The following is a 16,808-nucleotide window of genomic DNA, read 5'->3' as shown; positions in this document are numbered from 1 at the left end:
TTTTTACTCCCCAGAGCAGAATCCTATGTAATATAATTTTAAATTCTTTTAGGTGTAATTCTTCCAAGTGGTTACAAAGACAATTATGACCTGAAGGCAAGTGCCAATTTTTTTTTTATCAAAGTCTGATTGCACTAAGTCAGTAAATATTTAACTTTTCCATCCCTCCCATCCAGTAAGAGAGAAATTCTTATTACAAAGGAACAGCACTGGCAACACAATAAATAGTCCCAAGGAAACATGTAAAATAAGTTAAAAGAAAAGAAAACAAGAGAGAGTGTGTTGTGTGTATTATAAGAATATGAGTCAGTTTTAAAAAGGTTAATTTTACAAAACACCAAGAAAAGAACTCTTATACTGTGGGTCCAATCTTGTTCCCATTAAATCACTGAAAAAAAAAAATAGACCCAGAAATAGAAAAAAAATTAATAATGCTGAAGTCCAGAACATTTTCAGTAACATTTCGTAATTACTCATTGGATGAATTATCTTCATATCTTTTGCAGTACCTGATCCATGTGAAAGCACATGCATACTATTTAAAGAGCTAGATATAAACTACTGTAGGATAAGCAGCTGCCTATTCAGATTACATACAGAAGCCCCACCCCCACCCCGACTTGCAACACGACTGGTTCCTGGGGAAGTGTTGCAAGCCATGCGCCGTCAGAAATGCGGGCCGAGGATGTAAGTCGGGGTTTTTGGCCCCTTCCACACTTACAAAAATGCGGGGTGTTGGAACTCGGACAGTCACAAATCAGGGGCCTCCTGTAATTATTTCAGATTATACTAATGAGAGGTGCTCATCCAAAGTTAGGATTTAGGATGCAATTTACAGGACAATTCATATAATGATGTGAATAATTTTGAGGATAACACTTAAATTCTGACTTTGTATAGTCACTCTACCTAAGGAGGCATGGTTGAACTACATTTCAGACTATATTTATTGCTAATTTGTATGATGGACACAGCTTAAACAGAAAGAATATGGACAAAATTATTTATAAAGTTTCTCATTTTGCACTAGACAATACATTTGTTTGTGTCTTCTTGCAGAGATGATAATTAAACAGTACATAAAAACCAGGGAAATTCTTCAATTTGCTGGTTATAGGTCTGGCACATGGATCAAATCAAGCCTAGTAGGTATCCTCAGATATTTGCCCAAAACAGATATCATCGGGATCTAGGTGGCAGAGACGATCCCTACCACTTGAACTGGAAAACTGAATCATGAGAAATCATCTGTGCAAGTTTATCTAGATTTTTTTCTACCATGGTCACCAATCTCAACACCTTGCAAATGTCTAACAGTGAACACAAAGTGCCCCTCATCTTCTTGCTCTTCTTAGGGCTCATTTTGTTTTTTAAATATGACTTGTTGAGGGAAGGTTGAGTTAAAGTAGGTTTTACATTTACTTAAAGGGCACTAAGATGTGTAGTCATTTGGATCTCTTCTCGGAGCTGTAGACCAGTCACCAAGAAAGCTGTTTCTTCAGCACATGCATCTCACACAGGGCTCCACTGCTGGTTGATGTAGTGGCCAGTTATGGTCCTGCAGAGCAAGGCGGCTCCTCAGGTAAATTCTTGATTACCAAGTGTCCTCAGAGAAAGGTCACACTACAACTTTTAAAATGAGTTATTGAATCTAAACTCCACTACAAAGTCATGGCTATGCGGTGCAAGTGAATCTTATTTGCTGTAAGCAGAACAAGAAAAGGAACATTCGTGGAGTTCACTTCCGTTTCTTTTCACGATTGTTTTGATTTATTAGGTGCTAACAAGGTGTTTAATACAAACAAGGACGCAGTTCAGGTTTCAAAGCAACAATCAGAGTCATACCTGTACCTGGCATTTTGATTTCCAGAACTGTTCCTACAATGTACTAATAATTTTTAGCAGATTAACTAGATAAATTGTTTTAGTGCTTATAAAAATTGCCATGTTAGAGCTCTGGTTTCCAAAGTTGTAAACACTACTCTGCTGCATTAAAAGCTTCCCCTACATTGTTCCCTCAAGTGTCTCAGCCCTGTTCTGCAAGGGCAGTTTGTAAGGCATAAGAAACATTTAGTCCTTTCAGCAGAGGCCTTTGTATCATGTATAAACTGGTAAGAGCCGTGTGATGCAGACATCCACATATGCAAGAACTGGACTGAAATGAATGAAGAACTAGAACATTAATTTTCAAATGCTCCAGGGGGCACTCAGATGTCAATATGAATTCCATTTCCAGTCTCCTGAGCTACCCACTCCATTTAATTTAATTAAGGCATTTATACAGAAAACAGAAAACTGTAAAATTTCTCATCAGACGTGACTGGCAGTTTAATCAAGACAAATCAATGAAATCTCCTGTTTGTCTTGTTACCTGTTCAAATTTCCAGCCATCAGACATAGTGGAGACCATTTGGGTGAGCTCCTCCTCCTGACACTGCAGCACCCTGTATACATGTTTGACCGGCACCTTAAGGAAGTAACATCAGACACTCAATACAGCATGAGGTATTCAACAATGTGTATCATCACTGGGAATTCTCATTCCTTAAAAAGGTATGCAGGAATAAAGACACACTGAACACCAGACGGTCAGTTGAGGCTCTAGCTAAGTCACCAGGTTTGATACTTTTGGCATCTAATGATGTGTTTGCAACACTCTTCTTCTCAGTTGTTCATTGGAACCAGATTTTAAGTGATATATTTTCTCTACTTTTTTTTTTCTTTTGCTTGTTCAAATTCTGTCCATTCATTACCCTTTCTGAATAACCTTGTATAAAAGATGTGAAACATTTCACAAACATTGCAGGTGCTAAAACTCCTGAAACTAGGGATGTAAAATCCCATTTAATCAGTTAACCAGTTAAACCCTGAACAAATGGAACAGCCCCTTCCTGTGAAGTGTGTGACTGGACTTATCATGGACAGAGGCTGATCTGGACTGCCAGAGCAGCTCCCTGCCTAAGGCAGGTGGGGAGCTGCTCCAGACCCCACTGGTTAACTGGAAACTGTAACCTTTCACCTTTCTGGTTTACCCTTCACATCCCTATCTGAAACTCCACAGATCAGCAGGCATCTTAGAATGATATCCCTTTGAAAGTAACACAGCTCTAATGAAATGGGGCTGTAATCCTAGGAAAATCCTAATACCAATTTTGGTTTGTGACAGTCACCCTTAACAAAATAACAACTGAACCAGACACACAGGCACTGATCAGCTATGTTTCAAGCTTTAATTTACTTCTGTCTCAATGACAGTCTAAGGCTATGTTTACACTGCATACCTTACAGTGGCCCAGCTGTAGCAGCACAGTTAGGACTCCTGTGTTGCTGCTCTTTGCCAGCAGGAGATAAATAAAATCGTGAGAAATAAAACCACCCCCAAAAAGCAGCAGTGGCATTATTGGTGGAACAGTATCTCTGACAAAGCATTATCTACATGGATGCTTTCTGTTAGTAAAACTTTAGTCAGTCGGGGGGGGGGGGGGGAGGGTTCACACCCTTGCATGGCAAAAGTTTTACCAACAAAAGTGAAGCTATGGCTCATCACAAAGTCTTGCTCCTTGAATGGAAAGCAGATTGTTTTATTAAATGGGAATACTCTGACCATTGTGCTTATCCAGTCCTACGCAGCATAAGAATTTAAAAACTGTAATTATCCTGTAGTTAGGGGGTCTCTTATCACCTCATATACTGAGGGAATCTGCAGTCACTGCTCTCGATGTTTCAATACTAACTATCCCTACGGAGTTTAAATACCATGACAAGCAGATTTCTCCCACACCAATATCCTGCCACACCGTTCAGTTATTCAAAATCTGAAAGCATTCTAATTAACAAGAATTTGCATGGATCAGATGTTGCTATTCTGGCCTCAGAGGCCACCTGGAACTGCAGGGCACTAGTGTTCAGTTTTATCCCCTTAGTCAGAAGGACTGAAGTCACAATGCAAACTGCCACAGCCCCAAATCTTCTTAGGAAAATATTGAGAGAAAGGGGCACCCAATCAACATCAGCAGGGGAGTTACAAATGACTGACTAACCAGCCCTACCTCGTATGTCACATTTAGGAAGGTACATTAGGAAAAGGTCCTACCTGTGAGATTCTGCTGTCTCTCTCTCTTATTTTGTCCTTCACCAATTTTATTAGTGATGTGATGTTGTAGAATTCAGCTTCTTCCAGAACACCTGACATGGGAAGAAACAATTATGCTTGAAAAGCGTAAACCAAGACTGCAGGTGAAGGACTTTCTGCCAGTTTCTGGGTGGCTCTTCTTCACTGCAATGGAAAGTATGCTCCTCATGAGCTCTGCGTGCACAAGATGTATGGGTCTGCCCTTCACTCCTATATAATTCATGGTTTAACTCATTCTGAAGAGCTGTACTTGAACTAGGGATGTGAATTGGTAACTGGCTAAGCAGTTTCCTGGGAGCAGCCCTCTTCCTGTGGGCTGCCGAGGTAGAGAACTGCTTCAGTCTTGGCAGCCAGTGCAGGGGTCCTGCAGCCCGGGGCCCACTCCATCTGGGCTGGAAAGGTCCCCCACCAAGAAATCCACTTAGTTAACTGGTTAAACTCTAGGTTAACCAAACATTTAATCCGTTAATTCAGGGGTAGGAAACTCAGGCCTGGTCCTCCCACCCCAGCACTGAGGAGCCTGCACTGGCGCTCCAGCATACCTGCTGCCCCACACAAAAACTACTAGACCGGGCTGTCCTAGGCTCTGGCGTGTGAGGGGAATGTAAGGAGTGTTTTTCTCAGTCAGGGGACACATCATTAAGGTGGGAGAGGTTTTTTGGTTTGGTTTTGGGTTTGTTTGGGTTTTTTTGCTTCTCACTTGTGTGTGGCCCCTGAGTGATTTTAATGTGCGTCAGCAGCCCCCAACCCAAAAAAGGTACCCTATACCTAGATTAACTGATCAATTGGGATTTTACATTCCTAACTTGAACCAACCCCAGAAAAAACTTTATTAGGCCATTTCAGGAAACTTGTTTTAGGCTCAAAATGCAAACAAATAATGAAGTGTTTTTAAAGGAACACCCACACACTTTTAGAAATCCCAGTTTAAAAAAAGTTTCTAATAGAGTGCTCCATAAACACAATAAATGTCATTTGAGAGCAGACCAAGGTTCATGTAAATGCAATCTGTGAACAGTCCCCAACTGCTTCAGGGAAAGGTAAACACATTTGGCAGAGGGCAGCTATGAAATAACCAGGCTACAGAGAAAACTTCTTTCTATCCCCCTTAAGTTAGAGATTGCCTTATGTTGCAAAGTTGCTCATAGTGACCTTTTTTCTAGGCTGCCAACACCACATGGCAGTTTCATGTACAGAATGCTGCCCATTCTCTCTTTCAGCATTCCCTGCTTTCTGCCTCATGTTGAGCAAGTGTTTTTCACAATATTTTCCCAAGTTTAAATTTCATTATTTCCTACTCATGTATCTAACCTCTCTGGTTGCCTTTGCATCCCCTCTCAGTCCAGTTTCGTGGACCCCAATTCACATCCATGCAATGGAGTACAACCTGGACTGTGGGACCGCTGAGCCTCTGTCCCACCAACTTGGGCTATTCTTCTCACACTGTAATGCTCTGTCAAACCACAAACATCTGACAGGCAGTGCATTTACACAGACAGCCACAGGCAGAGGGATACCTAAAACTTCAATGAGTGTTCCACTTTAGGTATCAGCATGCCCCTGGCCCTTCCAGTGGGAGATTTCCAATGCCAGCGCCTCAGCTGGCTCCAGACACTGGACAGTTGGCTCATGTCACTTTGAGCGACTATCATCCTTCAGTCCCTCCTCTATGCCTTGGTCAGAACAGCAGGGCCCTCAGAAAAGTTTTCCTACTCCTGCTTTTCTCCACAATGTTACCTCTTTTTCATTATTTTGTCCTTTTTGATATTTTGAAGGATGCAATGTAGCAGTGGAAATGGGGGGAGCGTACATTAAAGTGGCAATCTTGCGCCAGTCCTGCACGGGATCAGTACGGATGGCATCTGGTATTGTTGGATGTTGCAAAAAGGACTGTTAAGGGAAAACCTCAGTAGTGGAATAGACTGATGAGAATCTTTGATCCATCTCCCATTCACGAGCTTGGGAGAAATTTATGCTGAGACTGTCAGCTATGACATTGGTTTTGCCCATTAAGTAGGATAATATGAAGTCAATATTGTAGGAAATGCCTCTGACGAGAGGGGGCAGGATGGAGCTCCATCCAGGCAATTGACTTAAGAAATAGTGTTGAGATTATCGGTAAGGACACGTAGGTCTTGCTGCAAATGAGGGGCAGAAAACAATGGCATGCCGTTTAGACTAGCTGAAGCTCCAACAGAGTTATGTGGAGTATGGATTTGAAGAGAGATCATTGGCCTTGGATAGTGTGTTTGGACAAGCGTGCCCCCCCATCACCCAAGAGTGACACCTGGGCTTATCGTTACCGACAGGGTAAGCAGCTGGAATGGGACACCCACACATGTTCAATGGCTTTGTCCACCAGGTGGCCATGGAGTGGATTAAAAAAGAGCTCCCCCTAACTGGTGTAGTCTGTATCTCAAAAGAGCCCGGCCCCTGCTTGTTTGTTCTTGCTTTATATCTTCAACACCTCACTTCACAGCTATCCCTAAGAATACCAGAAAGATCTTTCTTCAAGATCACCAGTACTGCAGGAAAGAGGTAGGGCTGTCACTTTCAAATGGGACAAGGTATCAGATTATCGTGACTGAATGTGCACTTTCGTAATGTTTCCAGTTCATGGAGCAAGGCCAAGAATCAAACTCCAGTCTGTGGGCAACGCTAGCCAGCCTTAAACTACTACATTTTGTCTGAGGCAGAGTAGAATGCTGTAGAGATTTGTCTGCAGTGTAACTCAGATGAAAATAGAAATTGATTTAATAAGATTTTCCCTCTATAGGCAAGCCCCATTTCTCTTTTGTGATTTTCACAGCAATTACAATACTGAGAAAAAATAAAGTAAACAAGGGATTTGGTTTAAGTCCTACCTTCCTCTGCTAGGTCCTTGTTAATAACGAGTTTTCCATGTCTGAGATAGTTCAGCACTGGCCCAAAGTAGGTTGGGTCTCTGTCTATTAAATAGGCACCTGTTTCATCCTGTTAAAAAAAAGCAGCTGATTCAGTGAATTAGATGCCCAGACTGGAGTGCTCAGTTCTATCCATAGAATTGGGGGGGGGGGGAGGGGGAGGGGGAGACATTTTAGAAGAATTGTATGCCCCAGATTTAAATATTTAAGGTAGGTTACATTAGGGACTTGCCACTGTCTCGCTGGTTCCTCTTCCATTTAAGAGACAAAAAGTTAAAACTATTCATACTTACTGAAACATAAGAACACAATAAGTATAAAATACTCACACTTTTGGAAGTTAAAAAACAATGCTTGAAAGTCAGAATGTTACTCTGGTAGCTCAAAGAAACAGAACAAAGGTTAAAAATGGTATCAACTCCAACATGAACTCATTTCCTTTGTTCAAACTTAACCTACTAACGGTACTCCTGGAGGAATTCTGTGGGTTTTGCACATGCACAGAGTTCATTCCCCTGCAGATTCCTCCTACCACAGAAAATACATTTACAGGAGATGCTGCAATTATACCTTCTTCCCACCAGGGGCAGCTGTGGCACCAGAAGAGAGGGCATGTAGCTAACAGAGCAGGGCAGCCAGTCATGGAGAGCGATAAGGCAGAGGAGGTTCAGGATAAAGGGATGAACAAAGGACACAGAGTTGCTGGGTGTTTGTCACAGACTGGGGTTCAGAAGGGGTAGTGTGTGTGGGGGAAGGGGCAAACTGATGCTCTTAAATGCATAGTTAATTTTTCCGTAAAGCACTTAGCATACTTCGGACAATGCATAAATAATAGTAATTCTGAATCCATAACTATTAATGTATCAGTAGTTTTAAATATAGTGCAATAAACCTGGTTGAATTCAAATGGTCATCTGCTGTCTTGGAACCTGAGTGACACAAAATTATGTACAGGCCTAGAACCCAGAGTGACTGGTATTTCTCTCTCTACTTCCCCACACTACAGATGCGTGACTGATACATTTATTTGCAGCTGTTTTTCCTAGGGAAAGGCTGCAACCTGTGTAATAGCCATGTAGGCCATAAAGGTACCATTGGAAGCAACCCACACTGGTAAAAAGGTTGAGAACCACTGGGTTAGAGGAAGCAAGTAAGGGCAGGAAATGGAAAGAAGGAAAATATGAATATTTACAGCTCATTACCTGCTTAGCTATGATCACTAGGCTGATTTTGGTTGGCATCCCAGTGAGAGTCTTAATAACAGATAAGACGACAGACAAGGTACTGGTTGGACCTCCCTGATCCAGCCCCTTTGGGACATGACCAGTCTCAAATAAGGGATTTGCCAGACCAGGGAAGGTTATTTCTGGCCCCCATGCTACCACGCTCTTCCGCCTCAGGGCGCTGCCCTGCTGATCCCCAACCCTCTTTTGCCTGCCACACCGGGCTCCTGCCCTGCTAAGCAGCCCAGCTGGGGCACACTGGGAAGCCTAGCTCAGGCATGCCACTTCCAGCCCCTCCAGGCAGCTCTGCTGTAGCGTGCTGGGCTTCCGGCGCTTCCAGGCAGCCCAGCTGGGGCACTCTGAGCAGCCTAGCTGAGCAGCCCCGCTGCAGCGCATCAGGTTCCCAACCCTGCTGGGCAGCCCCGCTGGCACACGCCCAGCTTCTCAGGTGTGGTGATCTACATTCCTAACCCTGCTGGCAGCTCGGTGCCAGCGGCTCGCAAACATGCCAGTCCGCAGGGCTCCTAGGCACCAGCCTTCCACCAAGAAAATCTGGTCCTGTTCCTGGACCAGAGTGTCCCAGTTTACAGAGGTTCAACCTGAAATGGCTGTATGGAGAACTCATTAAAGAAAAGCATACATAAAAAACAGCATGGGAAAAAATGTAAAGATGTTTAAGGGAGCAGCTATGTGGTATAGGCTTAAACCACTTTTCCACTTGCCGTGCCAGAGTTCGATCTCCTGGCATTTGATGTAGCAGGTCTAGTTAAGACTTATTAAGTCAAATGCTGAAGATGTGCCAGTACTCCTCACAGTTGTGAGGAATAAGGGAAGCCAACGGGAGCATTTGCTCGCATTGGCCTCCTAACGCGAAGATGGTGCCAAGCTCGGCTTATGGTAGCTTAATCCGATCTTCTGGGTCCAGCGTAGAGCTGGCCTGAGAATCTAGTAGCACAAAGGAATACGCACCCTATTGTTTAGCCTTTCTGTGTCCATACCAAGCTCCTCACTAGAGAAGAACAGAGGTAATTGCATTGTACAGTCAGCTATTTGAAACACATTCAGCTGTTACCACTTAAACCTACAGTTATTGTTATCAATTGTATTGAGGACAATGGAGAGAGGTAAATGGCAGTGTCTTCTGTGGGCCTGTACTGGTACCAGTGCTGTTCAACATATTCATAGGTGATCTCGAAAAAGGGGTAAACAGTGAGGTGGCAAAATTTGCAGCTGATACAAAGCTATTCAAAATATTTAAGTCCAAAGCATACTGTGAAGCATTACATAGGGATCTCAAAGAGCTAGGTGACTGGGCAATGAAATGTCAGATAAAAATCACTGTTGATAAAAGCAAAGTAATGCACACTGGAAAACAATCACAAATATGTATATAAAATGATGTGTCTAAATGAGCTGTTACCACTCAGGAATGATCTTGGAGTCATTTGGATACTTCTCTGAAAACATCCACTCGATGTGCAGCGATAATCGAAAAAGCGAACAAAATGTTGGGAACCATTAAGGAAAAAATAAAGAATAAGACAGGAAACATTATATTGTCTCTATAAAAATCCACGGTATGCACACACCTTAAATACTACATGCAGATCTGGTCACCTGATCTCAAAAAAGATGTACTGGAATTGGAAACAGTCCAGAAAACAGCAACCAAAATGACTGGAGTGTGGAACAGTTTCCACAGGAAGAGAGATGAATAAAACTGGCACATTTTAGCTTGGAAGAGAAACAATTAAGGCGAAATAAGATAGAGGTCTTAAAATCATGACTGGTGGGGGAAAGTAAAGAAGTGTTATTTATTCTGTCTCATAGCACAAGAACTAGGGGCTGTCAAATGAAATTAACAGGTAGCAGGTTTAACTCAATGAAAAGCAAGTATTTCTTCACACAGCACATAATCAACCTGTGGAACTCATCCAAGAGGAGGCTGTAAAGGCCAAAACCATGAGAAAGTTCAAAAAAGAACTAGATAAGTTCATGGAGGAGAAGTCATCAAAGGCTATTAACCAGGATGGGAAGGGATGCAAAACCATGCTCTGAAGTGTTTCTAAGCCTCTATTTCAGTGGTGCTCAACCTTTTTTAATTCGCTACCCCCAGGGCCAAGAAAAATCTGGTTGAGCAGGAAAACAAAATGGCGGCTGGCACGGCGCAGCAACACCCGAGGGGGTTGTGACCCACAGGTTGCACACCACTGCTCTATTTGACAAAAGCTGGGAACGGGTGATAGCGAACAGTCATTTGAGGATTATCTGTTCTGTCCATTCCTTCTGAAGCACCTGGCATTTGCCATTGTTGGAACACAGGCTACTGGGCTAGATGGACCATTAGTCTGATCCAGTATAGCCACTTTTATGTTTCTAGATGTGGAGGTTAACATTACAAGTTACAAAGCCAGTTTGGTAGGAAGGTACTATGTTACGAAAATATGTTATAAAAAAATTAAAAAGACAAGCTTGTGTTCAATGTGTAGAGCCCTGTAGATATCCATGGATATGAATCTGTATCTGTGGAAATGCAGGGTTCTTCCAGGAACCACAGCAGCAGAAGGGTAAAACATGGAGCCCTCGGGGCTAGGGCAGGCGGGCCGAGAGCTGCTCCTGGGTACCCATTGACCGTTAAGGGTGATGCTTACTGGGTAATTGGTTACCCATTCACATCCTTAGTCTAACCCAGTGTAATTTAGTTTTTGTGAGCATGGTCTCAATGCTTAGGGCATTTGACTTTTGGAGACCATCCAGGTAGGGATGTTAAACTGCAGTTATTTGACTAATTATGTAGTCGATATGGATCGACTACACCAGAAGTGGCCAACCTGTGGCTCCAGAGCCACATGCGGCTCTTCAGAAGTTACTATGTGGCTCCTTGCATAGGTACCAAATCCAGGGCTGGAGCTACAGGTACCAACTTTCCACTGGGCTGGAGGGTGTTCACTGTTCAACCCCCAGTGCTGCCCTAGGCACTGTCCCCCTTCACCCTTTCCCCCTAGGATCCTGCCACTTCCTACCCTCTCCACTGAGCCTGGCACACCCATGCTTCCACACTCCAGTGTCTCCCACTGAGAAAGAGCTGATCCCAGTGGGCAGGAGGATCAGGAGGAGGAGGCACTGTCTGGTGGATGGCATGTGCTGAGAGGGGTGATGGGGAGATGATCAGGGCTGGTGACATAGAACTGTTGCTTTTTGGCATTATTAAATTCTGGCTCCTTCTCAGGTTTTGGTTGGCCACCCCTGGATTACACGACTAGTCGATAAGGACCGCTCTGCAGAGTTGCAGCAGGGATAGGTCCAGGAGCTGGCTCGAGCCAGAACTGAGCAATCCCAGCTCATGCTGACTCTGGGAGCTACCCGTGCTGTGGCTCTGCATTTCAAATGTCACAAAAGCCACCAGGATCTCAATACATTTCAAATGCAGAAGTGCAGTGTCCCGGACCAGCATGGGCCGGGACTGCTCGGTCCCAGCTCGCACTGAGTCCAGCAGCCCCTGGTCGCAGTAACCAGGGATGGCCACAGACAGAGGCTGCTGCCAGAGCAATTTCTACCCATAGTGAGCCTTGGCCTGCCGTGGGCAGAGGCTGCTTTACAGCAGCCTCCCCTCCCTCACAACAGAGGTGGCGGGGACAAGGGGCGCGACACCACGGAGCTGATGCTGCGGGGAACCGGCTTTTAAGCCGGCTTCCATCAACATCCGCTCCTGTCCTCCACCCTGCACCCCCCTCTCCAGCTACTTCTCAGATGCGGGGGGGGGGGGGGGGGGGGGGGGGAGGAGAGGAGTTGATAATACTCCAGTTGACTACTGCTAACATCCCTACCTCCAGGTTGGTAATTGTGTCCTACAAGCAGATCCCCCACAGAAGCAACATATGAAAGGCCTTTAGCTGTTTGATGTGTCATTTGTCTGGTGTCCAAGTCTCTCAGCCACAGAGAAGAGATGTGAGCACAAAAACATAAGGTGTTTTTTTAGAAGGTTATCGTTATGGGATTTCAGGACTCTCACACATATCTTTCCTAATGACTGAGAAACTTTCTGTATCCTGTTCATGATCACTTTGTCAAGAGATCCATCACTGGAAATATTTCTGCTGAGATGGGTTCCACTAGATATGCCTGGGGATATGGCAAGGAATGGTGAAGATAAGTGATGCAACACCACAGTTTTTTCTAGGCTGACTGTAAGGCCAAACAATTTTGATGCTTCAGTGATCTACAATACACTGGAATTCTGTGTATGCTAGGAGCCTTTCTCCAGCCTCCTTGGAACCTCCCTTCAGGAAGCTGAAGGCTACTATCGAATCCCCCCCGCACTCTTCTCTTCTGCAGACTAAACAGACCCAACTACCTCAGCCTCTCCTCATAGGTCATATGCTCCAGCCCCCTAATTGTTTTGGTTTCCCTCCGCTGGACCCTCTCCAATGCATCCACATCCTTTTTGTAGTGGGGGGCCCAGAACTGGATGCAATACTCCAGATGTTGCCTCACCAGAGCCGAGTAAAGAGGAATAATCACATCTCTGGATCTGCTGGCAATGCTCCTCTTAATGCAACCTTATACGCCATTAGCCTTTTTGGCTACAAGGGCACACTGTTGACTCATATCCAGCTGCTCATCCACTGTAATCCCTAGCTCCTTTTCTGCAGAACTGCTGCTTAGCCATTCAGTCCCCAGCCTGTAGCAATGCTTGGGATTCTTCCGTCCCAAGTGCTGGACTCTACACTTGTCCTTGTTTAACCTCATCAGATTTCTTGTGGTCCATTCCTCCAATTTGTCTAAGTCACTCTGGATTCTATCCCTGCCCTCCAGCATATCTACCTCTCCACTTAGCTTAGTGTCAGCCGCAAACTTGCTGAGGGTGCAATCCATCCCCTCTTCGAGGTCATTAATAAAGATGTTGAACAAAACTGGTCCCAGAACCAAACCTTGGGGCACTCTGCTACAAACCAACCGCCACTCTGACATCGAGCCGTTGATCACTACCCACTGGGCCCGACCTTCTAGCCAGCTTTCTAGCCATCTTACCGTCCATTTATCCAATCCACATTCCCTTAACTTGCTGGCAAGAATATTGTGGGAGACTGTATCAAAAGCCTTGCTAAAGTCAAGGTATATAACATCCACTGACTTCCCCATATCCACAGAGCCAGTTACCTCAGCATAGAAGCTAATCAGATTGGTCAGGCACGACTTGCCCTTCGTGAATCCATGCTGACTATTCGTGATCACCTTCTCCTATTCCAAGTGCTTCAAAATGGATTCTTTGAGGATCCCCTCCATGATTTTTTCCAGGGACTGAGGTAAGACTGACAGGTCTGTAGTTCCCTGGATTGTCCTTCTTCCCCTTATTAAAGATGGGTACTACATTTGCCTTTTTCCAATCATCCAGGATCTCTCCTGACCTCCACGACTTTTCAAAGATAACGGCCAAAGGCTCCTCAATAACATTTGCCAACTCCTCAGTACCCTTGGATGTATTAAGTCCGGACCCATGGATTTATGTACATTTAGCTTTTCTAAATAGTTCCTAACCTGTTCTTTCCCCACCAAGGGCTGTCCACCGTCGTCCCATATTGCGTCACTTAGTGCATTAGTCCGGGAGCTGACCTTGTCCATGAAGACAGAGGCAAAGAAAGCATTGAGTACTTCAGCTTTCCCCACATCATCTGCCACTAGGTTACCGCCCTCATCCAGTAGAGGCCCCACACCCTCTCTGATCAACTTCTTCTTGATAACATGACTGTAGAAACCTTTCTTGTTATCCTTCACATCCCTTGCGTGTTGCAATTACAATTGCACTTTCGCCTTCCTGATAACTCCCCTGCATTCTCAAGCTATGCATTTATACCCTACCCTAGTCATCTGTCCAAGTTTCCACTTTTTGTAAGCTTCCTTTTTGTGCTTAAGTTCACCAAAGATTTCCCCGGTAAGCCAATCCGGTCTCTTACCATATTTGCTTCTCTTGCTCCACATTTCTTTCTGTGCCTTCAATAAGGCTTCTTTAAAATACTGCCAGCTCTCCTGGGCTCCTTTCCCCTTCATGTTAGCATCCCAGGGGATTCTGCCCATCAGGTCTCTGAGGGAGCTGAAGTCTGCTCTTCTGAAGTCTGGGTGTGTATTTTACTACTCTTTCCTCCTTTGGTCAGGATCCTGAAATCTACCACCTCGTGATCACTGCTTCCCAGGCTGTCACCCACCTCTACTTCCCCTATTAGCTCCTCCCTGTTTGTGAACAGCAGGTCAAGCTGGTCGGTGGTTGGAAAGCAACCCCTCTTGGTCAAGTAGGAATAAGAGATCCTCCGGAAAAGGCTTTATTTTCCGGAGAATCACGTCTAGACTGGCGCTTTTCTCCGGCTTATCTCCAAGACGGAAAAAAGTGGCAGCCATGTTAATGCAAATACCGCGGGGGATATTTAAATCCCCCGCGGATTTGCCTAATCCAAAGTGCTACATTAGCATCCCTTTTCCGGAAGGGATGCCAGTGTACACACAGCCAACGGGTATGTCTACACTACAGGATTTTTGCACAAAAACCCGCGGAGCGTCCACACCTCAAGCGCGTTTTTGTGTAAGAAAATCTATAGTCAATCATCAGACAAGAGGGCTTTCTGCGGAGTAGGTACACCTCCTTCTACAAGGCATAACACCTTTTTGTGCAAGAGCTGAAGCAGAAAAAGAAGTGTGTGGATGCTCAACAGAGGTTTCTTGCGCAAAAAGAGCCTACCACAAAAAGCACAGGTGCTCTGATGGCCATTCTGTGAATGGCCATCAGAACTTTCTTGTGCAAGGGTGTCCATGCAGTGTAGACACTCTCTTGCACAAAAGCACGTCACTTTTGCGATATGCTTTTGAGGTGTGGATGTGCTTTTCTGCAAAAACTTCTTGCGCAAGATCTCTTCCACAAAAAACTTCTGGCACAAAAACCCTGTAGTGTAGACAAAATCTGATTTAGAATTCCTTAATTTCTCCCATCTCTCATCTGTCCAGACACTAAAATGAGCTAGGCCACTTCAAAGGGGCTCTCTTGTACCTTTTATGGACAGACCAGAACACTTTAGACAGTTAGCTTATCTGTTGGGGACAGTTGTGACTACAGAGCAAATGGCTGTGTGTGAAGCATCAAACAGATCTTAATGAATGCCTCTGCTTTTTAAAATTAGGCATCAAGTCTTCCACCGCTTCCTTCAACTACTCAGGAAGATGATACAATAAAAGGGGATCTTGTCTTCAGAATACAGTATTACAGTACAACCTCAGTATCATGTACCCCAATCTTACAGACTACAAGGCATTAGGGAAATCACATCACAGAAGTTATGAGGCTGAAGGGAAAAAAAAGGATGTATTTCTCATAAAATATCTTCAAGCCACTGCCCCTGTTTCCAGTGCATTGAAGAGCCAGAAAGTGATGCAGGGCACCATACTGTAACTTATGATTCCACTTCCTGTAATTTTCAAATGTTCAATTTTATGAACATTTTGATTTTATGAACTCCTGTCTCCAGTTAGCTAGTAAAACAGTGGTTCACTGCAGTCCTGTAGAGACAGCTGAGGTGATAGAGGAATCTGATGACTGGTGCAGGAGATCCATCTTCCCAGAGCAGTGGGATCCATCTGTAGTAAGGACACCAGTGTAGTAGGTCAGGATTTACTGCCATGGTGTCCCGACAGGTCCCCTGCTCCATTGATGATGATAGCCAGAAGGCTGCATGCATGCGTGCTCAATGGTGTGCGTCACGTTGATTTGCAAAGTTAGTTAAAGCAGACTCAGAGAGCCCCCAAAGACCACAAATCAGAGAGAGATGGAAGGCGCCTGGCCAGGTTTATTGTTAAGTACAGTAATAGCTGTCAGCAGACTCTACCGAATGACTACACATACGTACTGTAACAATAGAGCAAGCTCAGTCAGTGGGAGGTCCCCCTGCCCCCTCGGCTGGGCAAAGACTGTTCCCCCCCAAGACACCACTTTATATAGAAGTACAAACAAGTTACACATCACTCCTGAAGTTGCTAGGCTGCCACCCTCTGGTGCTACTCAGATACTACCCATCCCCCAGCACCTCATGGTTCGAGCAATCATCCCTGAACAGGGTTGGCATCTGAGGGGAATAGTGTTGTCAGATGGTTTAACAATAAATACTGAACACGCCTCCCCCCCACCAAAAAACACCAGGAAAAAATTCTGTCAAGGGAAAAAGAAGGGGGGGGGAGAGACCAAGGTTGTTAAGCAAAAGTTGCACCGCTCCCTCTAGTTTGGGGCCATACACTAACCCCCAATGCACCCACCCCTCCCCCTGAGCCAAGCCCCCCAGTCTCCCATCCCAGTGCACTCACCCCACCCCCTGAGCCAGGCCCCCCCGCAGCACCGGGAGTACCCCACCTCAATCAAACCCCCCTCCTCCCCCGCAGAGTCAGGCACTGGAAGAACAGGACAGCCGGGTAAGTTAATCTTACTTTTAAAGTCGCTGCTCCTGCCGCCCGGCCGCCTCAGCTCCCACTGACATCATGTGGACAGCTCCCAGATCTCTGCAGGTCATGTGGGCC

General features: G+C 44.9%; 1 protein-coding gene across 3 annotated transcripts in view; it reads right to left on the bottom strand.

Moving 5' to 3' along the window:
• Positions 1–16,808, bottom strand: part of KCTD5 (potassium channel tetramerization domain containing 5) — a 53,996-nt gene that overhangs the window by 25,968 nt on the left and 11,220 nt on the right. For all 3 annotated transcript variants that reach the window (XM_089769354.1, XM_089769355.1, XM_075899979.2), the window contains exons 2-4: positions 6,997–7,105; positions 4,094–4,185; positions 2,372–2,467 (exon numbers count right to left, since the gene is read on the bottom strand). In XM_089769354.1, coding sequence (XP_089625480.1) covers positions 2,372–2,467; positions 4,094–4,185; positions 6,997–7,105 — 297 coding nt within the window. The remainder of the gene's footprint in view (positions 1–2,371; positions 2,468–4,093; positions 4,186–6,996; positions 7,106–16,808) is intronic.

Source organism: Pelodiscus sinensis, chromosome 15, assembly GCF_052426305.1.
Source record: "Pelodiscus sinensis isolate ZL-2025 chromosome 15, ASM5242630v1, whole genome shotgun sequence".
Taxonomy (NCBI): Eukaryota; Metazoa; Chordata; order Testudines; family Trionychidae; genus Pelodiscus; species Pelodiscus sinensis.
This window is presented reverse-complemented; position numbering and strand designations above follow the sequence as displayed.